This window comes from Passer domesticus, chromosome 3 (assembly GCF_036417665.1).
Source record: "Passer domesticus isolate bPasDom1 chromosome 3, bPasDom1.hap1, whole genome shotgun sequence".
Lineage (NCBI taxonomy): Eukaryota > Metazoa > Chordata > Aves > Passeriformes > Passeridae > Passer > Passer domesticus.
Genome location: NC_087476.1, coordinates 26120322 through 26146238, shown reverse-complemented (window position 1 = coordinate 26146238; position 25917 = coordinate 26120322). Strand labels below are relative to the sequence as shown.

Genomic DNA, 25917 nt, shown 5'->3' with positions numbered 1-25917 from the left:
TCTGTGGGATGCAGTCCTTCAAGGACAGGCTGCTTCACCATGGGTACCCCACAGAGAAACAAGTCCTGCAAGGAAACTTGCTCCACCATGGGCTCCTCTCTCCATAGGTCTCTGCCAGGAGCCTGCTCCAGCCCAGGCCTCCCATGGCGTCAAAGCCTCTTCTCAGGCACCCACCTGCTCCAGTGTGGGGCTCCTCCAAGGGCTGCAGGTGGATCTCTGCATCCCCATGGCTCTCCATGGGCTGCAGGGGCACAGCTGCCTCACCATGGGCTGCACCAGGAGCTGCAGGGGAATCTCAGCTCTGGCACCTGGAGCATCTCCTGCCCCTCCCTCTGCACTGATCTTGGGGTCTGCAGAACTGTTCCTCTCACATATTCTCACCCCACTATGACCACAATTACATCTGGGATATAACTTTTTCTCTTTTCTCCTTAAATATGTTACTGCAGGGGTGTTAGCACCATTTCTGATTGGCCCAACCCGGGCTAGCAGCACATCCATCTTGGAGCCATCTGGGATTGGCTGTGCCAGACACTGAGGAAGCTTCTGGCAGCTTCTTACAGAAGCCAGCCCTACACCCCCCATTGCTACCAAAACTTGGCCATGCAAACCCATCTTGCATTAAAGATCTCAGGGTAGTGCAACTCAAATCAGTGTTCTCCTCTCCATGGTGAAGACATCAACCTTAGGATCCCCAGGGCAGTGGAAGGGTGAGTGTAAAACCAGGGAAAGAGTCAGACACTAGAAAGTTAGTTTATGTGTCATTTTTGCCTGCATGGAACTTGAGCTGCAATCATTAGTAAGGAACTAAACTTCTAATAAATCTTGGATTAAAGGAGAAAAAAAAAAGAAAATAAAATACTTCTTATAAGATATGTTTTTGCCCATAGTAAAAGTGTAAGATCTTGTTTGGAGTTCAAGCAAACTACATTGTATCTCGATTACAACAAAACTGCTAATTAGCATTTCATAAATAAAAGCATGACATTTTCTACTCTCATTAATTAAGGCAAAGTCTTTTTTCTAAATCTGAAGGTGTCTGGATTGCAGTGATCACTAGTTGTGATCATAAGTTTTAAGATAAACATAATCCTATGAAGCATCTTTAGGTATGGTAATTGTGCATTTCTTGAGGATCTTTGGTTTCCCATATAAGCTTTGCAAACTTGCAATTCATTGATTGTATTCAGTAAACATCTTTGGCTTGGTTAATTCAAGGAGCAGTTTTCTAGTGCCCAGGTGGTTCCTATCTATGCTGTTTTAGCTTCCTTTTAGATTTGTACAAATATCAAAACATTTACAGGTCTGTGACCTCTTAGTTTTCTGGCAGGAATTTAAGCAAAGATCACTAGTTGTTGGTCACAGTGGTCACTGTCAGGTGCCTCAGCTTTGGCACATACCATTTTAGTGTGTTAATCTTTTTCCTAAACTTTTCTTTTTCTCCAAAGAAATTCTATTTTATTCTTCATTTAACCTTCATGTTAGGTGTTAGGGTTCTTTCAGTAGTGGTTGTCTTATCATCACATTCTTCTGCTGCTTAGTCATTTTTTTTCCTTTCCATCTCTCTAAATAAAAAGATGATGTAGGTATGGTTTAGTATCTCCTAGCCATTAAGATTTTTTTGCATTTCAGTTTGAAAAGCATCAGGAAATAAAGCACTGAAGGACCTGTTTGCCCAAGACAGTGCTGTATGTACACAATTCTCTGCTCTATTTCACCAAAGTAACAATGAAAATTTTAATGATGAATCAAGTATAGAAAAATAATTGTTGTCATCTGTATCTCCAGTAATTTTCTCTTGTAGGCAATGTTCTTTCTAATGCCTGCATTTCATGGTGGGGTCTCTGTGGCTGACTGCAGATGTTGTACACCCACTGTCTTTCCACTGCTACGTGAGTTCTCTCCGTGTACTCACCACTTCCACCTTCTTTCTTCTTCTTCCTGGAGTGAGAATAAGTGGTTTAAAAATAAGTCAAGGAATAGCTTAGGTCTTTTAGCTTCATTCTGTACTCTGCTGAATCTGCTTCCAATGCCTATGCATTATCAAATTGTTTTGTTTGTTTGTTTGTTTGTTTGTTCTTTATTTCTCAATTGATGGGACCTTGGACCTGAAAGTTTTTTTAACTCCAAAACTGCAAACCCAGTACCCCAAATAAATGAGTTCACTGTTACTTATACTACAGTCAGTGTGACAGACAACATTTTAATTTTTTTCATTTATGTCCAGATTAAAAATTAATAAGTTTGCATTTGTCAAACTGCATGCTCATTAATTTTCTTCTGTAGCATTGCCCACTGATCTTATGAATAATGCCTTTGTAGCGGCAGCCCTGTGATTATCATCTTTGTCTAGTCTCTCTGCACTATGCATTTTTTTTGTAAATTCTTTAAAGATATGAAATCCGTTGCAATTCTCATATTGTTCCTCAAGCACCCATTGTTTCTTTTCATAGCGGTATTTGTTTCATTATAGGAAGTTCTTTGTATTGTATTGATTAAATTTATCTCTGAGATCTACACAATTCCTACTGCAAGTTTGTTTTCTATTATTCTTTGATATCCTGTTACTGCAGTGTTACGAGGACGCTTTTGATCACCAGTCTGGACTGTGTAACTGTTTTCTGTGCAAACTTCCATTTCTTTCAACTTTATTCTAGTATTTTTATTCAAGCGTTTTAGCCAGGCATCCAGACAGAAAGCAGTTCTCTGTCAACACACATCCTTTTAAAATGTTAAGACTCCTCTCACATCCAGAGATAATTCATCATTTTTCTTGGCCTTTATGTTCCTATCACTCACATACTTCACTTTTGCAGAGGTTGGTACTCCTAATATTTCTGCTATAGAGTTTTATAACTCATTTTCCCTGCTTTAGTCAACTGGAAATTATAAAACACAGTAGATGTTTCAAAACACCTGTTTATCCTTAGGAGGGAGTGGGTTATAGAGCCATGCATCATGTTGAGGGTGAATGGACTTCAGCACTGTGTGACAGACGCTCTAAGAATGAGAGGAAGAAGAGAGAATGAAGGGAATTAAGGAAGCCTGAAGTACATTGTATGAGGGGAGCTGGGTTCTGTCACTCTTGAGAAATGAAGGGAACTGACATGCAGAATGGAATGGAAGAGGATCAAGATAAGGGGCAGTTGTTTCTGGAGGGTGACACGTTTTCTCTGCTGTACTCAACCCACACTGAAATAAAAGATTGTCACTGTGAACTAAGAACCATACTATGAACCTGAAAGTCAGTACTAAGAGCGATTGCCCTCACTAACCCAGAAACCAAGGAATCTATTCCTTTCCTTTTATAAAGCAGAACTGATCAGGTCCCAGGTTTGTTGTTTTTCTGCCTAAGATCCAGTGCCTGAGACTTAACTGCATTTTGATTCAGTGAATCCATCAGGCTTTCAATGTGCCTCACCTTCCACTGTGATTCATTTCATGTCTACATGAGAAAGGTTAAGCAGTTATCATTTCTGTGCTTGGGCTGTGAGGGAACAACTCGGCTGCTGGGTGGACACTGGCCAAGGATGTGCAAGCTGAGTAGGGTCTAGAAAACTGTTGGACCTGATGTAGGGAATTGTAGAATGTAGAAAGCTATGAGAATCTGCCAAAAGTTACAGACAGCACCATGGGGAATACCTGAACCTCAGAGGTGATTAAGGCAGGGTTATATGAGAAACAGCCAAAGTCCACAAGTAATTGCACTGGTGCATTAGAGGCCGCAAGGGCCTTGGAAGGCCATTAGCACCCAGATAGCCTTGTAAAGAAAACCATGAAAAATAGATTTATGATGATCTCACTTATTCTGCCTTAATGTATCACGTGCTGGAAAGTCTCATCATCCATTTCAGTCCTTACCAGTCCTACATGCGGTGTTATTCATTAGTGTTTTCATTTGACTCAGAAGCATAGTTTAGAGGAGAGCCTCCTGATCATTCCCAATTCCCATTATTTAAAGTGAGCTGAGCTCACGGGGTTTTAACTGGATTCCTCTCCTATGAAACTAAATCAAGGTTGGGCTCCAGAAAGGCTCTCTGCTTCTAATGGGAGCTCAGTTATTGCAAGCAGAGTACAACTAGCAGGAGGCAAATCCCACTGCTGTGCTACACGAGGGGCAGTACTGCCATCCTAAATAGAAGCAGTGTGGGTATTGGGTCCATGGCACTGACCATTTTGCTGTGCAGTTGGGATGTGCTGCTTGCTAATAAAGATCTGCAAAGGTGTTGTCCATCTTGCTGTGCTCCTGAGAGGGCCTGCTCATCTGTACTGCCCTTGGAAAGCTGTATTAGCTGCCAGTAGGTATTGCCTGCCGTACCAGCGAGTGTCTCCCCAGCAGTGTGAGCCGTGTCTGTTGTTTGCTGGTTAGATGCCTGATACCCCACACAGGAATAAATGTAAGGCTGTGTTCAGTCCCCAAATGCTCAGTCATATTCCCTGGCTTTGGGAAAGAGAGCTAGGTATAGTGCTCACATGGTCTGTGTGTTCCTACTGATCCATAGTTTTCCTTAATCAAGTTTCTTTGTACATACACTTGTAATAAAAGGAGCATTATTGTGACATTTTACACTATGATGGGAAGAGATACTGTGTTAAAATTCAGTCTTTAACCCTATGTGTTTCACAAGAATAAACCTCATTAGGTATCCTCCACAAAGAAATGTGTAGTATCTCACAACCTCAGCCTGTGGTTTCCAACAGCTATAGAAATAAGCTCCAAGTAGTGACAGAAAACATGTGCTGAACTGAAGAGGCAGGTTATAAAATGGTGTGTTGTAAGAAAACCTGAGTTTGATCAGGAACTAAAAGAGAAACATAATTACCATTGTTACCACTGGAGGGGCATATTCCAGGTTTGCATTATAAAATCATATTGCTGATGTCTTAGCTGTACAGAATCCTCATCAAAACAATGAGCCAAATATTATTATTTTGCTTTTTCTACATCTGAAAAAAGATCCAGTTTCTAAATTCTAAGTTTATTAGTAGTCTTTCCCTGAAATATAATTTTTGCAGCTTTCTGGCATTTGTTGGTTTTTTGGGGTTTTTTTCCCCCTCAGATTCTTTAAAAAACAACAGGGAAGAAACTTCCTGCAATCGCTAGGTAGTATCTTTGTAACTATTAAAACTTAATTCTACTGAAAACTCCATACCAATTTTTTTCAGAAGAAGTAATCAAATGTGTGATTTTTTTTTTCCAGAAAACTAGAAACATCTCATCATGGACTTTTATATTATGCTATGGTCCTTTCGGACATTTCAGTGAGATTTCAGTGATAAGCTAAAATGCCAAAGATAATTTAACTGTAAAAATAAAAATACTGAGACAATTGTCTTGTCTTAATTTTTCTAGTTTCAGTTGCAAACAAATATGTCAATTTTCAAATTTAAAAATGAAATAATAGTTCACGTTTATTAAGTTAGGATTTTATCATGATTTGCAAAATGTTGACTTGGCATGGAGCCAGATCTTGAGCACTGGAGCTGCAGGATGTAGCCTTTGTATTCTCTGGAAAATCAAAAAGCCCTTGAGGCTGGATCTTCTAACATAGATAAAATAACCTGAATACTTATGGTTAGGAGAATAGCATTTTGCAAATGTTTTTGGTAGCAAGCAGTGTGTAAATTAGTCAATGCTGAAATAAGTGAACTTAATGCAGAATTAAATAAGCTAAATTAGTAAGAATTGTATTCTGTTGTTACAGTTTTTATATCTTATCTAAATTTTCATAAACTATTATTTTAGTGTATACTAAAAAGCTGTAACCTCTTCACCATTTTCAAGCAAATTAGTTTACTGCTTTTTCTGTGATAATGTTTTCTGTATATACATATTTTCTTCTAAATTACATTTCGCAAAATATTTTTGAAGACCAAGAGTTCAATTCATCATGTCTTTAACATTACTTATATCTATCTTGTGTAGTAATGGATTGGATTTCCATTATGTTGTCATAGCCAGTGCCATTAACATGATCACTATTCTATGTCTTTGATTTTTATGGAGCAGTAACTACTACGAATATCTTTTGCAATTTACATTTGCTATCTGAAAACTTTGTGTAAGAAAGTGGATTGACATTTCAGAACGTTATTCTAATGTGTACTAGGATTATTAGGCTTATTTTATAGCTAGGAAATTGGGACCCAAAGATGGTTGAGCTATATCTAGGTGTGGTGATTCACCGTCTGAGCTGGTGTACACTGCATTGCATAGGTACCCTGAATTGGGACTGGGGCTGAAACTCAGACATCACTGGGTACTGAGAGCAGCTCAGGGGCCCTCGGCATCCAAAGCACATGGATCTGTCAGAGCAAGTCCAGAGGAGGGCCAGGAAGATGATCAGTGCTGGGGCCCTTCTGCTATGAAGAGAATTTGGGTTGCTCAGCCTGGAGAAGAAAAGGCTCAGGGTAAATTTATGGCACGTTTGAAGTACAGAAAGAGGGCAAGAAATCCAGGGAGGGACTTCATGGAAAGGCACATAGTGAGGGGACAAGGGGTAGTGGCTTTAAAGTGAATGAGAGTAGGATTTGGGTAGGGAAAAGTTCTTCACTTTCAGTGTGGTGAGACACTGGAGCAGTTTGACCAGAGAAGTTGTGGGTGCCCCATTCCTGGGAATGTTTAAGGCCAGGTTGGATGGGGTGCTGAGCAAGCTGATTTAGTGGAAGGTGTCTGTTCCTGGCAGGAGCACTGGAACTACATAGTCTTGAGTAGTTCACACCCTTCACACCCAAACTATCCTGTGATTCTGTGTCTCAAATAAAAGTCCTAGGGCATATTTTTCTTTGGTGATACTAAAATGTACAGGCTGCAGAGATTTGTTGAAGAACCTAAAGAGTTTACTAAACAATAGTGTTTCAAAATGGTTAAATGCATCTTTATTTTATGGGGTTTTTTGTTGTTAAGAGCCAAGATTCAGACAGATGAGTGCAGCTTTTCCATTATGGATTTAATATGTCAGTTCTTACTTCTGGTGTATTTAGCATTTTTTCACTGTGCTGATTGAAATCTGGTTTAGATGATAATTATGCTGGTTTTATCATTCAAACACTCAAAACTGATTTTTAAATCTTTAAGTGGCTTAAACTAGACTTTTATTTCTTAGCGGATTTAAAAGTCTGCTTACAGTATGTCCTTCTGTCATGTTGTCTGTGAATGCTAAATCACTGCAAAATTAGTAGATTTCCAGTTTTAAAAACCAAATCCACCCTTTCTTCATAGGAGGAAGAACTAAGGAAAAGTGGAGAAGCCAAATACGCCCACTTGAGTGATGAGCTCCATGTATTAATTGAAGTGTTTGCTCCACCTGGGGAGGCGTATTCTCGTATGAGTCATGCCTTGGAAGAAATAAAAAAATTCCTGGTTCCTGTAAGTCGCTTATAACATTGTTCTTGGCAGGTTATGGTTTTGTTGCATTGAGTTTGTTCCTTTTTCAGACTAAGGACAAAACGCCTTCACCCTGTTCTGTTGAACTTTCGTCTTTCTTTTTTTTGTCCCAGGGAGATGCCAAACAGGCCATTAAGTGTCACAGTTGATGTCCTGATATGTTTTCTAGCTATTTTATTATTTCCATTTGTCAATGTTTTTTGCTTTCCTCTCTTCTTTTCTGGGGAACTAGTAGATTGCTTTTGTTTTCTGATTGCAGACATTAGTCATTTGTATGACAGTACACTTTGAAGATTTTTGAATGTTTAAGTCTGTAAAAACATTTTAATACATGCAACAATTTACCTAAATATCTTGCTAATGAAGTTAATGAATTTCTTGTGCAGCAAACAGTGTGAGCAAAACACTCCTAGGACATTTCTGTTTACCTTATGACTCAGACCAGTTTGGCAATCTTCCATCAGCTAGGAGAGTGCAGAAATGTACTCTAAAGCTGTGAACTTTTTCTATTTGATCTATACTAAATATATCACTTTCTGAAATATTTGCCTTCATATCTATTGATTTTCCTCACATTCTCTAAAAATTATCTTTTCCTCATTCATAACTAAATTCCATGCTATTTTCATACTTAAATTTGTCTTAGAATTGAAGCACATGCATGCTAAATATTAGGTGAAGTAGTACTAGAATTATGTGAGTTGTTTTCTCAGGTCTGTCCTGAGAGTTCTTAGTGCTCTAAAGATGTTCAGAACGTACATCCCTTAAAAATAATATGATGAGACCTTGTTTCTATTTTTGATTGAAAAAATGAAGTGTATGTTCAGGTCTCTTGATAATAATGGAAGTATTTAAATAATGCCCTTTTAAAATGAGTAATAGGAAGCCAAGATAAGAGATGTTCAGGTGAAGCATATGAATACTTGCATGCCAGAATTTCAGCACCTTTTTTTCTTAGGGCTTCTTGATGTGGGAAAAGAGGAGTATGTTACAAGTAAAATACTGAAGTAGACTGTTTAAATGTTAAATTTTTAAGAGCAAATAAACTTTTTTTCTTTTTTAAGAACACTAAGTAGGTTAAGATTGTTAAAAATAAACATATGAATATTTCTTTTAAATAAAAAAGCTTGTTGGCATCGATTGCCCAGAAATGAGCTACATTTTAAACAAGTTAAATCTGTCTTTCTAATTTTTCCTTCTGATCTCCTTATGAATGCTTCCAGTTTGGGAACACTGGTAATAAAATACCATTTAGAATTCTTTGAAATAACTGTGAGACAAGAAACCATTTTCTTTTTCATGATTTCTGAGTTTATGTTGAACATAAAAAACAAGGGACAAATTAGGTCAATATTGTAATGCTGTAATGCTGGCAGCATGTAATGGAATGACATTTTGGCTGCAAGCTAATGGTGAAGATGTGCCAAGCATTACACTGGAAGAAAATTCATCATTAAGTAACATGTTCCTGAAAAGTCTGGTGTGTTATAGCTTAAAAAGATAACAGGACCATTCACAAAATATTCCAGTCTTTGTCATTTGGGTAACACTACTTCCAGTTGTTCAGGACTTTCTATAACTTCAGTTTGTTTCTGTAAGAGGTTTCTGTTTAAAGTTACCTTCTTATGTCCTTTTCATTCTGGAAAAGAGCTCCTGCATTCTAGCATGGTTCAATGAAGATGACATCTGGATTTTTAACATCTATCATGTGTTCTGCTCAGCCTGGGTGAATAAGAGAGAAAGAACCGTGTGTTTTCAGAGTGTTATTAAAATTTGTTGTAATATTCAGCATCTGTGCAAGCATATATTTTGTGTGACACATTTATTTGTAAGGATTATATGTGTTTTCAGCCACAAGTATAATAGCTACACTGGAGGAAATATAAAAATGGGTTCTTTGTTATGAGATTTTGAACATGGTTGACAGTGGCAGTAATAGACCCTGTCATAGAAGGCCACCAAATTTGTCAGGCATGATTTGCCCTTAGTGAAGCCAAATTAGCTGCCACCATTCACCTCCTTGTTTCACATGTGTCTTTGCAAAATTTCCAGGAGGATTTGTTTCCATGATCTTTCTGACCTGAGGTGAGGCTGAAAGAGCTGTAGTTTCCTGTCTCTTCCTTATTTCTTTTTTTGTAAGAGGGGGTTACTTTTCCCCCTTTCCAGTTAGTGGGAGCTTCAGTGGACTGACATGACTTCTCACATGCCATGGGTAGTGGCCTAGCCCGTTCCCTCAGCACAAGCAGATGCATCTCATCAGCTCCCGTGGACTTGTGCACCTTCAAATTCCTTAGATGTTCTCCAGCCTGATCCTCTCCTGTAGTGGGCAATTCTCCATTCCCCCAGTTCCCACCTTTGCCTTCTGTGACCTGGGCATTGTGGCTGGAGCACTTGTCCGTGAAGACCAAAGGCAAAGAAGTTGTTGATGGCCGCAGCTTTCTCCCTGTCCTGCGTAGCCTGGTCTCCCAGTTTGCTCCAGAGAGGGCCCACATTTTCCCTAGGCTTCCCTTTAGCACTGACGTACTTTTCCTGTTGCCTTGGCCAATTTTAATTCTGTCAGGGCTTCTGTCAGCTTTCCTAACATGATCTCTGGCTGCTTGGACAATTTCTGTATTCCTTCCAGGCTACCTGTTCCTGTGTCCACCCTCTGTTGGCTTCCTTTCTGAGTTTATCCATGAGCTCCCTGTTCATCCCTATAAGCCTCCTCTCATTTTTTCTTGACTTGCTCTTCATTGTGATGCTCATTCCTGAGCTTGGCAGAGGTGATCCTTGAACACTAACCAGCCTTTTTGTGCCCCTCTTCCCTCCAGGGAATCATAATCACTCCAAACAAGTAAAAATTGTACCTTATGACTTGTTTATTAGTTTTATCCCCTCTGCTTAGTTTCAGATTTACAAAGCAATTATTAAGTGACTGGCTGCAACATGTTTCAAACGTTTTTCACTCAGAAAGATTGCACTAGATAATTTCCTTTTTGTTCCCTGTTTGCAGCATCTCTTGAGTTTGTTTTATGATGTTTTGTTGTTTATAAGACCTAATTTGTTGTAGCAATGAATATTGGGATTGCATGACAAGGATAAAACATTAGAATAGAACAGTTTTATTTATACCAAATCAAGGATGTAATAAACTATCCAAATGAGTTTTCACATTGCCTATGAATTTTCTGAAGATTACATGAAATATTGCCCTCAGAAATTACACTGATCATGTCAGTGAAGTGGAATAATGTTTTTATACCTTCTCAAGAAGTTTAAATGGGACTGAATTTTAAGATAAATGCCCAGAAAACATAATAAGAGAAGAGAGATAAATGTAGAACAGGATTGAGAAAAAAATTAGAACATTTATTAACTGAAGCAAAGTTTTCATTAACAACTACTTTTGATTTAAATGTGATTACTTCTTTTTCACCTTCAACCTCACTCAATAACAGGTATTCATATTTTTAGTAGTGAAGATTTTGCCTTCAACCCAGAGTTAGAAACCACTGTCTGTCCCACAGGTTAACACATTTCAAGGCTGCAGCCCGATCTCAGTTGGTGCACTGGGCTCCTTCCAGCAGGCGTTCCAGTGCGTGACTGAATCCCAGTGCCTGCCGCTCTTGGCAGCTGACGCATTTCCAAAGCCAAGCTGCTTCCTTTGCTCTCTGCAGCTTCCATTTTGCAAATGGTTTGAGGTCTGTGTGGGTGCTGCCAGCAGGACATTGCTAACTGGTTGATAAGATTTATTCTGTTACTGACTGCTAGTTCTTTGTGGGTTTTATGCAAAATTAAGTCTTTGTGGGGTGTCATATCCAATTACTAGCTGGATACTGCCTTCCATTTTTGGTTGATGTTTACTTAGTAGGAAAATTTACATATAATTGAAGTATGACACATCAAAAGTCCCATGATTAAGTAGGTAGGATTAATCTCAGAGTCTTGAAACACAACTGCCTGTGCCATTATTTTTCTGTCAACCTAGTAAAAATGAAAACCAGAATGTGTTCCCCAAGTCAAGGTTTTACATTAGCAATCACATTTGGAACTGATGCTAACATATTGGAAATTATCCAGTATTGGCTATGTGGAAAATGCAAACAATAGTGATGCCTAGGAGGAGATGTTTTTCAGCTTCACCTTTGTGACCAACACAGATTTAATAAAATCCATAGGTATCTGACAGCCAAGTACTTCTGATCCTAAACTGCTAGGGACCTAGGTCTGTGTGAGGAACCTAAGGCTGACATTAGAGCTTAGTGCCTCAGAATGGGATGAGAATGGGATGCAGGATCAACAAACCAGAAGGGGAGACTGGGGAGCAGGGGGAGGGGAGGAGAGCCTACAAGCTTTTCAAGCTTTCAGGCTTTCAATTCTGCTGATTTTTAAAGGTTCTTGGCTATTAAATGCAGTCAAGTTTTTTCACTACTACTGACCAATGAAATTCTGCATCACGTCTGTTATATAAGATTGTATAATTTTGATTTATATCCAAACATGCAAATATATTTTCTGAACAAAGTCTTAATTCCCATGTCGTAAGGAGGTATACTGTCCTTAGGAGTTCTGTGCTTTCTAACACAGACAAAATCCTTTTTCTGTTTCACATTTTTATCCCTTTAAGCAAAGCATTTTTATTTGACATGGTTAGCATCCCTTGGGAGAATGAGAGAAGCAGATACTGATCATTCATTTTATGTGTGAGCGCTCTGTAATTGGGAGCTATTATGTAGAGGGCAGATTGCAGCTGCAGTGACATGACCACTTTAAAAAGATTGTTTACAACTGTGCGGTCAGATGATCAGAAATTGAACCAATTACCACTTTAAAAACTGCTGTCCAATATATTTGCATACATTATCCTAGCCACTTGTTTAGACTGAGGCTTATTGGCACCACTCAAGGGCTGGGAATAAACACATGGTCATGTAATGCAGTCCAGTTGATGGGCAATGTCTGGTCATCATCTGTCTGTACAGTTTTCTGTGGGTGTTGATCAGATCAGATCATATTCTGTTATTAGAAATCACTGTAGTGAGGCAACAGGTGAATGCAGAGATTTATGTTGTTTGTAATTCAGGCTACAATGTCTTCCAGACTTCTTTGTAAGTGCTTAAATATTTTACTGACTCTTTAGCTTCAATCCTTTTATCTCACCTTGCTCTATACCATTGATTAAAACAATTTTCTTATCAATCATGTAGGAATATTATCTGTTCTCACTGATCTAGCTAATCCAAGTGAAAAATCTCTGAGGAAGAAGAGCCTTTCAGTGAAATCAAAGTTTACTAATTTCACACTGGAAGTTATTTATGCCATAGCTATGTATGAAAAAAATGAGATCTGTGGGAAATTGAAAACAAACTTTGCAGCTAGTTTGTTTCAGTGGGAGCAATTAAAACATCTTAAAGTAGGGTTTAATTCCTTGAAGGTCTTTCTCGTCTAGTATTGCAAAAAGAAATTATTTTACCTCAAATGTACGTTTACTGTAAATGTAGGAACTATCTCATACAGACCAAAGTTACAAATAATCTGTGTATATACAGCACATGTAACAATTCTGTCAATTTTAGGTATATGACATTTATTTTTGCACATTTTTTATTAGCCGTCTGAATTTCTTCTGTGCTACAGTATAATATGAAATCTCTGTTTACACACTGTTTCATATTCCATGGGTTTGTAATCTTATGTTTGTTTCTAGATAAGATATAGTGTGGGTGGGGGGATGCCAGTCTTCTTTTCCTCTTTCAAAGAACCTCAACAAGCAAAATATTTCCCTAAATAAGTTGCTGAGCAGCAGCAGAGCTGCATCTCTAAAACTCATCTTTTATGCCTGTCAAAGTGAATAATTTACACTTGCACATTCTCAAAAATACTTGCAATAATAAATAATTAGCACAGTAATTATTTTAAAACTGTGCTAAGGAAATATTTAGCAGCTGTTTTAGCTGTGCTGGGTTCTTTTTTTCCCACTGTGCAACATCTCTGGCAGTTTCACACACAAGTTTTCATAATCGAGGAAATAAAATTCAGCGATTCTGTCAAGGCCTAAAATGTCATAGCACTATAACTCTTCACAGCCTTTTGTCCTAAACATTGCTTAACAAATCAAATTATTATCAATACATTCAAATATCAGTGTACTCAAGAGAGTCATCACAACTTGTGGACTGTGGTTCTTGACTTTTCACAGATGCTGAAGTTTTTTCTAATAATGAATACTGGCTGATTAAGCAGCACTTGAGTTGTTTAAACCACTTATTTTAAGCTTCATGAAAATAATCCTAAATTTTCCCCTCAAAGTGAATGTTTAGGTTTGGAGATGTACACCAAAAATATTTCAATTTTTCAATTGAAAATTAAACGCCATTATTTTTCAACTGAATTAATTTTTTTAATGTAGTTATTGATATGCAGTATAGACTACTGGTTCTTTCTGCTGTAAAGCTATAAAATGGATAGCAGTACAAAGAGAACATAATTAATTAAATGTCTTCATATTTGTGTCATGAAGAGTGGATCATGTGTTGACATGCCAGACTAACAGGATCTTTTTCCTAGACTTAGCTCCCAGCTGCTTCAAAGCAATTGACATACTTTGCCACATCTTGTGTGGTTTAAGGGTTGATACTCCCACTGTGAGTGGATTAAGACCTCTTTAGATATTCCAAGACTTAGTCTGTGAAAGCAATTCCTTGGTGATTTCTTTCTGACACACAAAGGAATCAGTGTAAGAGGCTCAGCCTTGCTGTCATAGCCAGCCCTTTCAGATGAACCAGAGCCATGAACCTGAGCAGGGATTTCACACTGACCATTAAACTGAGCATGCTCTTGAGACGTGGCAGTAGTTTAAAGAGATGCTTACAACTTGCTTGGTGAGTCTATGTTCATCAGCAATTTTAGGCTTGTCTTGCTCCTTCCTTTTCTTAAGGCAGGTTTTTCACCAGTGGCAGATCAGAAGAAATTATTTTGGTGAAGGTGATAAAATTCATGCAGAAAAATTTGAATCCCATGGTATTGCTTCTGGTTTCTTAATTGCTGGTCTGTAATAGGTAGGAGGAAATTTGCTGTGGTATTGCACATTAGACTTAGCAAGACCACCAGACTCTCCTACACATATGATATTTCAAAGTTCTGTGTGTGAGTACAAATTTGGTCAAGCAACTCAACAGTAAAAGTTGTTTGTTTGACCCTGTGAAGAGTCTGCAGCTTTATGGTTTGATAATAAAATTCCATGTGGCTCTGTATAAAAGAAGGCATGGAAAGTATCATTTAAATAAGTGGTTTGCATGCAAGGAATTACTTTGTAATCAGGATGGAAGAAAATGTGCAAGATGTTTTTAAGTGCTCCCATCACATATATTAGTATCTTATCTTTCCCCCAGATGTCAACATGAAGAAGGAAAAGGACGATATCTGGTTAAAAAAATAAGACTGAAAGAAGGAGATATAAGTTACTTATTTTGGCTCTTTCTGGGAATTGGTTATTGGCTTTACCAGGTTACTTTAACTTTCAGGTTACTTATCTCTGTATTTCACATATATCAGCAAGGTGACAATAGGATTTTTAAGGTGAAACTATACTTAAATCAATAAAAACATTTGTGCTGTCATTCACATTGAAAACGATACTGCAGATCCTACAGTGTGTTGGGGGTTGTTTTGATAGTCTTTATTTATTTTTAAAAACAAAAGGAAGAGAAAAGGTTCTGGTGGTATTAGTAAATATATTTTTTTAATGCGGCAACAGTCAGTGTAGTCAGTTCTGAGGATGCTGAGTTATGATCACTTAGGAAAACATGAAAGAAAATCAAAAACGCGGAGTAATCTTACTTCAGTTGTTCTTTCAGCTTCCAGCAGCCAAAAATTCAGTCTTTTCAAGGCTGCATCCAAGACTATCTTGCCTTATACCCTGTGGTAGCTTTTACTTCCCTGAGTTCATCAAAGGCTTTTTTTTGAACCTTAGTTAAGTTTTGGCCTCAGAAAAACTTAAGATTGCAATGAGATTGACAGTTCAGTTACACATTGAGTGTAAAAACCAAAAGAAATCCCTAAATTCCACTTCCTCTTGTTCGTTTTAAAGGAGTTTCTTAAGAGTTTTTAAGTGCCTTCATCTTCATGTATGGTTAAAAGCAAAAGATAATTTCACACCCATCCTCACTCCTTTGTTGTTCTGGATTTGTTTCTTTTCTAGCTCCCAACTTTTATTGCAAAGAAGCAGAGGTAGCTCTGGTTTTCCATTACATAATTCTGACTATCTTTCTCTTTCATCCTTAGCTTACCTCTTCAATTTTTCTGTTGAGCTGGGATGACCAGGATGGCAGAGAATAGCTCATCTTGGTAGTCCAGTAATGGAATGTTGTTTTGTGGTTCATTGTTAGGGATTTTTCTAGTGCTATTCACCATTCATCCTGCTTGCACTGATTTGTTGATTTTTTAATGGCATTTGTAAAAAAATCCAGGGCATCTTTCTTGAATGATAGTAAATAATAAGGAGCTATTTACTTTCAGTATTTTGATGCTTATCAATACTTCAGTTCAATTATTTTCGTAGCATTGCTTTGCATTTGTCATCACTAATTTTTTTTTCTTCTGGTTTTATTTCTAGTAATAGAGTATAATGAAACCTTTCAGCAATTCTCCACAATAACCTTTAGATTTTATTGCTTTGAATAATTTATTGCAATACTATCACTTCACTATTCAAGATTTTTAATAACATTTATAAATACGAAGACCAGACTTTTTAATCACTCAATAAATTCTTCCCCTCAGAAAACAGCAAATTGCAATAACAGTCCAACTATTTTTAGCATTCTTTCTCCTGTAACCAAGAAGGAATTCTTAATCAACAAGGTGCTCTGTTTTAGCATTTGACCACTTTTGCTCTGGCAGATGAGAATTTTTATCTCCATGTATGGAGATGTTTGAAAATGGATGTCTCATTTGCTGTGTGCTAAGCTATATGACATAAACTTGTTCAGAAATAATCTTCATGAAGTATAAAAATACATTCATCTGCAGAATGTACTTCTCCAAGATGGTAAGAGTTGCCTGTATACATTCAGCATGTGCAAACATGAGGGTTTAGTAAGTAAAGGATATACATTTGTATATATTCCTGATGTTTTGAAAGGTTTTAAGTCTCCTAATGGCAAGGAGTAATATGACAAAACTTCATTGACTTGAGATTTTTAAAAGAAAAAATAAATTTAAAAACTAAGTTGAGAAGGAAAGTAAGACTATGGAAACAGCTTTCAACATTAAAAAGGTTTAGTTTCATATTGTTTTGGTTCAACCTGAGCAATGAAGGGATGGCAAAACCTTAAGAACAATGACTGTGTAAAAATTGGGAAAGATGCAAAAGACAGATTAATGACAATCAAGTTTATAAAATAAAAATTCTGTATTTAATTGAAGAGTTGTGAAAAAAATATTTGTCAGCAATGCAGTGTGAATACAAATGAGTTCAAGTAACATCGTAAAAATAAAAGGAATCCTAAAAATACACAGACTTCAGTCCCTGGAGATGGTGGCATTATCAGTCAAAAATGATGCCGAATGTCTAGGCAGGATGTTTCCATAAATATTGGTTGTGTAACTGGAAAAATAAAGTATATATATTTGTCCATATACTTGGTATACTTGTATTTTACCAAAATGATGGAATACTTTGCAGTTGCTAGTATAGCAGTGTTAATTTTAGAAAAAATCAGGAATGTAGAGGAGTGATTTTGCATTGGCGAAGAGCAGCAGTACAGCTTTCTAATGGCTTGTTTCTCATGCTTTGTGTTTCATGTTTGGATTTTGGTTGTTCAGGTAGGGGGAGCATTCTCAGTCTGAAGCTTTTATGAATACCAGACAGTCACCACTTTGTTCTTTGGTGGGGCTTTTTTTTGCTTACTTTATGTGGGCATTTGCTCTTCTGTGTGGGCATGTGCAATATCTTCCTCTCAGTGTGGAAGAGCATTTCCATGAAATTGGGAAGGATTGACTGGTTTAGGACTACAAGATACCTGTCAGATACAGCTGGAGTGGACCAGTGAGTCAAAAGTAAGTTGTGTTGGAATGACAAGCAGTGGAATAAAAATGTAGCCAGGGAAAGAAAAACTTGCAGTAGCAGCATGATTGTGCAGTGATTGTGCCATGATCAGCCTTGCAGGAGTCCTTCACTGAATAGCTGGGAAAGTTTGCAGCTTATAAAAAAAAATAGAGAAAACAACCTAACCAATGTTTTAGTATTCTTATGTCACGATGAAAAATGACTCAACAAATCTCTGTTCTGGTTCAGTGAGAGTTTGTTGACAAAATTGTGTTGGTGACATTAAATTCCATTAAACATCTATCCATATTTATGATGTGACTGGGCTCAAACCTTCTTAATAGGAACATTTCTCTAAATATATATGTCTGTAGCAATTTTCTTAGGTAGTTGAAGTGTGAAACTTCTTTCTGTGTCAAACCTGCTTTGTGTTATCAAATTTTGAAGATGGAGATTTGCATCTCGATAGTAGATTATTTCATTCCAGCACAGCAGGCTCTTTTGGGTGAGATCTACTCAGGTGGTGCAATAGTTAGACCCTGTAGCAAAATCTGTAGCCATTTAGCAGATGAAGATGCTTATGTGTGAGAGTGGTATCTCCAAGTACATTCCCAGCCATCAGCCCACTTACACCAGCATACAAAAAATGCTGATAATTAGGATGCGTTTTATAACCTGCCTGCCTTCTGAGTTTACACACTTCACTTGGGAAGCATCAAGGTGAGAGACAAAACCTTCAGATAAACTGTGTGAAACTGGAAAAGGCTTTTAACAGGAGAGGAGGCATTCCAGAGCTGTCCTTATGTCATTGACTGCAAAGGGAAACTGTTTGTGATTTGGATTAAAACAGAAGAAAATTCTCATAGGTACATGAGTCCTTTTTGAAAGAAAGTCTATACAAAGCATAATATTTCTGAAGAGTCATGTGATGACTCTAGAGATTAGTGATCAAGTTTGTTCAGAACTGACTGAAGGTTGTCATACAGAAAGAGAAGTGAGGCAGTCCCAAGGCTGTAAATGGGATGCAGTTGGGAGTGATGGCACACTAGCTAGTAGGGACAGGACCTCATTCAGAGGGGAATGCCGAGGATATACGCAAGAGCCAACAAAAGCCTGCTTAAGAAGAAACAACTCATGTTGCATATTTAAATTAGTTGAGTACAATTACTGCCTGCCTCCTTGCTTGCATTTTCTCTCAGCTGTTTGAAAACTCTGATGCATGCAGTTTCTTTTTTCACTTCTTACTTACTTACAGAAAGACATTTGAGCTTTCTCCTTTTGACATGCTAGAGCAAGGTTTGTGTCTGTTGGGTATCAACTCAACTGCTGTGTTATTTCCATGTTGGCGTAACTTGTGAATGACCCAGTGAGTAACAACTTAGTTACAGTGCTGTTGAAAAATCAGTTTTTAGAGCCAGATTGGAGGAAGTGAGAAATTCTTGAAAGCAGACAAGCTCAGCAGGATCTGTGGCTATTTCTGGTTGAGGTACATACTCAGTGTTTGTGTTTATAATGAATACTTACCATGGAGTTAAGCCTGAGATCAGTACAAGAAGGAACTGAAAACAAAGGAAAATCATTTGAATTTTCCTTTGATTGTTGATTTACTTCTATAAAGGCTGTTAAAATGCAGAAATAAGACACTGAACAGTAGTTAAACTTGGGCTCTAAGATTCTGATTAGACATGATGAATAGATGTATACTGTCCAAGAGCTGTCAGTGGGACAGCCATCAAAAACAGGCAAAAGCTGATGTTTTTCCCAACAAATATGGGCTTCAAAAGGTCAGGGAGAACTCTACAGAGGGGAAAAAAAACAAAAGGTCACTTTAGGAGTAAGATTTGATTTGTTAGTTGTTTTAATTATTTGATTTACATCATTATTACTTTTGAGGAAGTGAACAAATAACACCTTGTTCTAAGGACATATTCCTACATTTTTTAAATTTAGTCATGAGTCCTTGGCCTGTAGGATTTCCTTAGGTGCCAAACACTCATGGGCCACTGAGTTGAAACAGACAGAGAAAAGCAACCAAGAGCTGTAAAATAACTGTAGTTACAGTGGGTTTGGGAAACCAGATCTATTATTTCAGAAGGGCTAAGAAAATTACCTCAATGTCAAAAAAGGGAATTGCATGTGTAACTTCATGGTAAATCACAGGATGAACAGCTGTTATCTCTTCCCTGTCATTACTCCTAAACTGATCAGTTACAAATCAATGAAAGAAACCAGTGCTAAGTTAAACAAGGATTTTGCTCTGATTTTGGATTGAGATTTCTTTTCTGCCTATAAACACATCAGAAAAACAGATTGTGCCTTGGCTATTGGCTGGTCTGCACTTATATTTTGCTTTGAAAAGCACTTAATAGATTTATGTGAGTCTATAAAATGAGCTGCATCCAGAGCAGGAGTTTGCATACCAGACAGAAGGCAGGTGCAGTTAAAGACAGAGGTGATAGAAAGCTCTGAAAAAAATATTTGTGCTGGGAATGGGAGTCCTGACAGTCTGCTTGAGTGCCACATATTGTGTGGTACGGTGGGTGATTCATGTCATACAACAGGATGAGTCCCTGATACGCTATTGCATGTCTGCACAAGAATGGGGGTTTTCCATCTCCATCTCTCTCCCAAACAGTGTGAATATGTTGCAGTATGTTTAAGGAGATCTTTCATTTGGTTAATCACTCAGAACTCAACTTTTTGCGTGGTCAGAAATCATACTTTCTGCTGGATTGCAAAAGCCTGTTTTGTTTTGTAGTGCAATCATGTATTGCAATATCACTTAAAAATAATTTCTTCTGTGTCACATTTCAAACTAACAGCTGAGTCATATCCTTAATATGAAAATCAGAAACAAACAAAATCTGAATGTATCTCATTGTCTGCTGAACCTTAGTCTGTTTGGGGTTTGGTTTTTTTTTTTTTAATTTACTGTATCCAGCCATAATTGAAGGCACTTCATATGGTATATCAATTAAATCTCAACTTGTACTGCAGCTCTTTAATAATTTCTGGGCTAGAAGTGATTTTGTGTGGTTTAAGGCCAGCAGGAGCAGAGAATCTACAGAGAATCTACGTTAATTTTCTGTACATTATGGTATATTATTATGGTGTATGTATTGAGTTTCGTATAATGATACATATCTCTGTATTTACTAGGAAGTATATTGCTATAATACAGTGTGGTCTATTATTCTATAATGTTGGCCTGTTAGATTTCTTCCAGCTACCCTTGCAAGACCAGTTAGTTGTGCATCCTGCTCTTAGGTTACCTAGCTGCTCTGCACAATTGATACTGCCTGGCACCCAGAGCAGGTGAGGAAAACTACCAGAATGAGCAGCTGAGGACTTTTATGTATGGAAAAATCAATATTTCCAACCAGTCTGGTTAGAGACTGAGAATCAGGAAAGGAGGAAAATCCCTTTTTGTTACGAAACCTGGCAGTTTTCATTCTGTGTACAGGGATAAAGCATTAGGTAATGCACCTTAAAGGTTTTTCTCTACTTCCATAAACTGATTGGTGTACTGTCTCTAAGGAATAGCAGACTTCTTGTGGCTCACAAGTATTTCTAGGGAAACTAGTTACAAGGATAGGAAAGAATGCATCTACCCAGTATTGTATTGGGGTCAGAAAAGCTTCTTGGCCCTCCTAAGCGACTTACACACACCTTCTTTAGGTATGCATGGAGCATGATGGAATAATCTAAGCAGTTCTGTGTCCACAGAACTTGCAAAGACAAAATCAAGACAGAACTTGTAAATTCACAGATTCTCAAAATGGAAGTTTGACTATTTCCTTTGAGTCACAGCCCACAGAGGCAGTAGTATTTCTCCTAAAAGCTGTACTGATACATGTTTCACTAAATAGGAAAGATATCAAACCTCACTTCAAGTTCTTCAGGTGATCTGGAGTTCATCATCTGCCTGCTTAGCTTTAGTTGTCCTCACTGATAGGAAAGTTTGTCTGTTTTCCAAGTTGATGTTTTTTGCTCCTATATTCAGGATTTAGTTGGTAGTTCTTTCCACATTAAAAGCACCTCCTCCTCTTTCCAGCTAGTGGCTCTCCTTTGGGTCTCCAGAGAGAGAGAGTATCAAAGAAATCAGATGTTTCCTCAAACATGTTCTTGGGTAAACAGAATATTGTTAATAAGCCTCATTTCACAAGACCTTTTTTATTTTCCTATTTGATTGCCCTCTCAACTCTTGAATTCTGACCCTGTTGTCAGAAGAGCCACATAGATCTGTGACAGTAATCTAGCCCTCACATTTTTACCACCCACTAGTTTAAAAAGCAGTGCAATAAAAAGGATTTGACATAGTTGTCCAAATAGTTAGTAAGAATATTTAATATTGTTGAGCCAAAAAGCAATTTCTGAGGTCATTGCTCTGCAATTTTACATCCCTCAAAAAAACCCCAGAAAAACTATACCACAATACCAGTTTGCAAATCATTCAGTATAGTCCCTGGTGATTTATTATAGGGTTTAAATCTAGCCATTAACTGATAAAGAAGTTCAGGTGAGGTGCCTGATCTGGAAATGATAACATACTGTGGAAATTGTCTCATGTCCCGTTCTATTAGAGAGGTAAATGTTCCTATCTACAAAAACCTCCATTTTCAGTGCAAGTACAGAGTAAGAACATGAGTTAACTGTCTGTCCCACTGTTTTCTGTAACAATCTTTACAATTTCATCTAGAAACATACCCCTGGCCTATTTTTTTTGAATGGGATAGAGGAGAATTGAAGGGAGTAATCATACTGTATTACCAAGTTGCCCTTAATTGTACTGATCACTCTCATTTCACTGATGTGCTTTCCTTTCATAATCAGTCACCCATAATTAAGTGAAAATACTTGTACATCTTTCTTACTGTCATTTTTACGTTGTTTTTGTTTGAAAGATGCATTTAACCAAAATATCCTATTGCCCAGTGCCACTTTTTTAATGTCTCTGGCATTCGGGTTATGAGGGTAGCCTGTAGGATGCTCCTCAACAGCAAATACAACCTGGCCTCTTTTAGCAGCAGTACAGTTTTTTTGCAGTATGTTATGACACCTAGTAGATATCCCCAAGAGAAAGTCAGTCCCATTATACATATTTTTCTTCCTATGTAGTAAGAGCAGAAGGAATATTTTGTTTTCTTGTGCAGTTAAAATGGCCTGTGACACATGCACAGCAACATCCTTTGAGTGAATAAAGCTCTAATTCCTGTTATCCAAGAACCTGATTCTTGTCCTGTGAGCATTGTCCTTGCAGTAAATTATCATCTTCCTCTCTCATCATCCCCCATGAGATAGTGCTTAAAAAAGGATCTTTTCTGCCCTTTTTACACAATGTCCCAGTTCCTAGATCCTACCAGTGAGTTCTCCCTTAGCTCCTCTAAGCTGGTGTTTGTCCCATCTGTTGATGAGACCACATAAAAAGGAGAAAAGAATGGAGAAAATAAAAACAGCAGAATGGGAAAGTTAAAGAAATAGAAGGGAAATAAACAATGAAAATTAAATTAATTTAAATGAACCACCAAAAAACTTATGAATAACAGTGGAAAGATACTATCCATGGTTGTAACATCTATGAGAAATTTAGATGCCTTGAATTTTTCCTGAAATTTACGTTTTCAGGAAAAGTAGCTATTAAGATTAATCAAGAGTACCATAAATATTTATATTATTTTAGTTATGAAAAATTAATTCCAACGTATGTGAAATTTTTTTTAATATTGTTTATTTTTGTATTTTTCATTTTAAATGTGATAGAAGCATTTTTAGGAGGATATATGCAATAACTAGTGAATGCCATGTAAAAATTACACATTGCCATTAATATATTGATGTGCACATTTTTTATTTCAAAGAGAAATTATGATTAATTATTACAGCATGCTCACACTTTTGATAAAATATTAATAACTTTAATTTTGCAGAGATTGACAGTGTAGCTAGGGTTGGATTTCCCACTTGAATTTTTACTCAGTGCAAAGTAGAAAATATCAGATAACTCATAGAAAAAGATACTAAATTGAATTTTTTATTTCTTTCCATAGATATCAATATTCAATGGTTTTAGAGAACATGAGATTAACTCTCTTGTGAGTTAGTGTGCCTGACTTTGTCAGAGTGCTGGGACTGCTTCAGCTGGGACTCCTGCTCCTGGGAATGACAGTTTGATTACGAGGTCTTTTCAGGAGTTCTGTGGTTGTCTCTGTTGTGTTTTTGTATATATTTATTCTTGCCCAGACCTTCTATAGTCTTTTACTTCTTAGTGAAGTCTTACTACATGTTTGGAACAGTAATTCTGACTTTTTTGTTGAGTCTGGGGAAAACCGTAAGAAAATTAGGGAATTCTAAGCAATGTAATGCAGTGTTAGGCTACCTGGTAATACCTGTAGTGTGTGGGAAGCTAAACTGGAGAAGAAGGCAAATAACGAAACAGCGTTTTTTCCTAGGATCATACCAAAATTTTTGTTGCAATTGGTTAAGTGCAGAGTTCTGCTGGGTACAAATTCCTACAGTAACAGTGTTAACAGACTGAGACCATGGGATCATGTTATTGTATTATACAAGACTTGCTGTCATTTGCATTGGATCTTTGCCATGAGCTGTGTATAGCAGGAAATAGTTTTGTGTGTATGAATAGGAAATAAAGGTGTATGTCCATGGGCAGATGTCACAGCACTGATAAACAGCCCAGAAGTGAAGGCTCTTTTACAATAATTTCATCATGCTTTGAAGAGCTCTAACCGTGCTCAGAGGAGCAGTCAACATTATAAAGAATAGATCTGCAGATGGAGACAAGATCACCTGCCAGGCTTTAGGTATCTTAGAGCTGAGATATTTTAGTGGAGTTGTTTAATATTTTAGTTACTTGTTGAATTAAAATCAGAGAAGTAATTTATTTTCTGCAAGGTTAATTTAGAAAAGATGGAGCTTGATATTGCCATGAAGCATGTATTTTAATAAAAAGCACTCATTTTTCTTGTTGCTTTAATAGTGTTTTCTTAGGTATGTTTTCCTTTTGTACAATTGCTAGTTGAATTTAAACATTGTAAGGCCGTAAATATAAATTACTGAACAATTGAACAGTCTCTTTTTCAGTTACAAAGCTTGATCTGGAGATTATATCCTCAGGAAATATCTGAGAGTGCTGCTTATGACATTTCTTTTTCATCAAGTTTGTGTCCCAGGGGTTTGGAAAAGATTCCTATTTCCTCCCTGCTTGCAAAGAAATTAGGTACTTTATAGGAAAGCAAATGTAAATCTGTCCCCACATACACGTCCCCTCAAACTCCATCACGGTATATATGAATCCTTTTTAAAAATACTTAGAGCTTGAACTGGCAGAGCCAGACAATGGCATACTAATATATTGACCCAAACTGTAGGACTGCATTTACCAAAGAGATGTAGAAAACATCTTGATCATGGCTGGTCAATACAGAATTGTCCAAATTAAATGAATATTTTAAAAATAGTATCTCCCTTCATGTACAGGGATGTGTACAGATGTCGGTATTAGAAGATTTTGTATCAGCACTGGGTTATTAGTGAATCAAATTAAAGATTATCTGTTTAACGAGAGTCTGATTAAATATTGAACATTTACTCTGTACAATTTCATTACTTTCTTCATTTTGATACATGCACATTGCAGTGCATCACATATTTGGTGATTTCCCCTACTGTTTTTCTCTCTGACTTCCCGTTGTTAGTTCCCAAGCTCCAGGAAAAGCTGGAATTTATACTAACACTTGTCTAACTTGCCATTAAGTCTATATATTTTTTTTTTTTTTAACTTTAAATAAAGCATTCTGCTCTGATATAGTCGGGGAAAATTACAAAAAAAATATTTTTCACTTATTTTCTTAAATAAATGAGGCTATTGCAGCTGTAACATCGATGTGTCAGAAACTTTGAAACAAAAAATCATCAGCTGAAGGAGTACAGATTGTAAAGATGTCTTAAAGCTATGTGAGAATTCATTTCTCGGTCAAGGGAGCCTCAAAATACTATTTTCCTCAAGGAAAAGCAAAACTTTCACTTTTGGAGATGGACATTCCATTTTGTGCATTTTAGCTGTCCCAAATACCATTGTGTAGTAGTAAGAAATTCATTATGCTGCCTTATGATCCAAATAGTCAAGGCACTTGAGTCAGGTACAGAAGTGTGCTGGGTAGGACAGGGGCTGGTGGCTGGGAAGGATCCCAAACACAGGAGCCAGTGCACTGAGAAAGGAACTGAACAGGAAACTGAGACCAAGGGTGTGGGACTGTGCCCTTGGGGCTTTTATGGTGAAGGAACTTCAACAGTAAAGTACTTTAGCACCAAGGAAAATAATGTAGGTCTTCTATTTTCTTTCTTGTAGTTGAAATGTGTTTGGAGAAAATTTAGCACTTCCAATTTCCTTAGAAGTTGTACGATGGTGACCTCTTGAATAGAGAGAACTTTTGAGTGATGCTTAGTGTGTACATGGGGGTTTAAAACCATTTTGGTTTACTGATTT

The 25917-nt window shown here is 37.3% G+C and overlaps 1 protein-coding gene across 26 annotated transcripts in view; it reads left to right on the top strand.

The window, feature by feature from the left end:
* KHDRBS2 (KH RNA binding domain containing, signal transduction associated 2) overlaps positions 1-25917 on the top strand; it is a 339646-nt gene that overhangs the window by 149319 nt on the left and 164410 nt on the right. For 25 of the 26 annotated variants that reach the window (XR_010358259.1, XR_010358260.1, XR_010358258.1 and 22 more), the window contains one exon: positions 7223-7369. The exons of the other annotated variant lie outside the window; for it this stretch is intronic. Coding sequence is in view for 10 of the 25 variants with exons in the window: in XM_064412277.1 (XP_064268347.1) it covers positions 7223-7369 (147 nt within the window). In the remaining 15 variants the exon portion in view is untranslated. The remainder of the gene's footprint in view (positions 1-7222; positions 7370-25917) is intronic. 26 annotated transcript variants of the gene reach the window in all.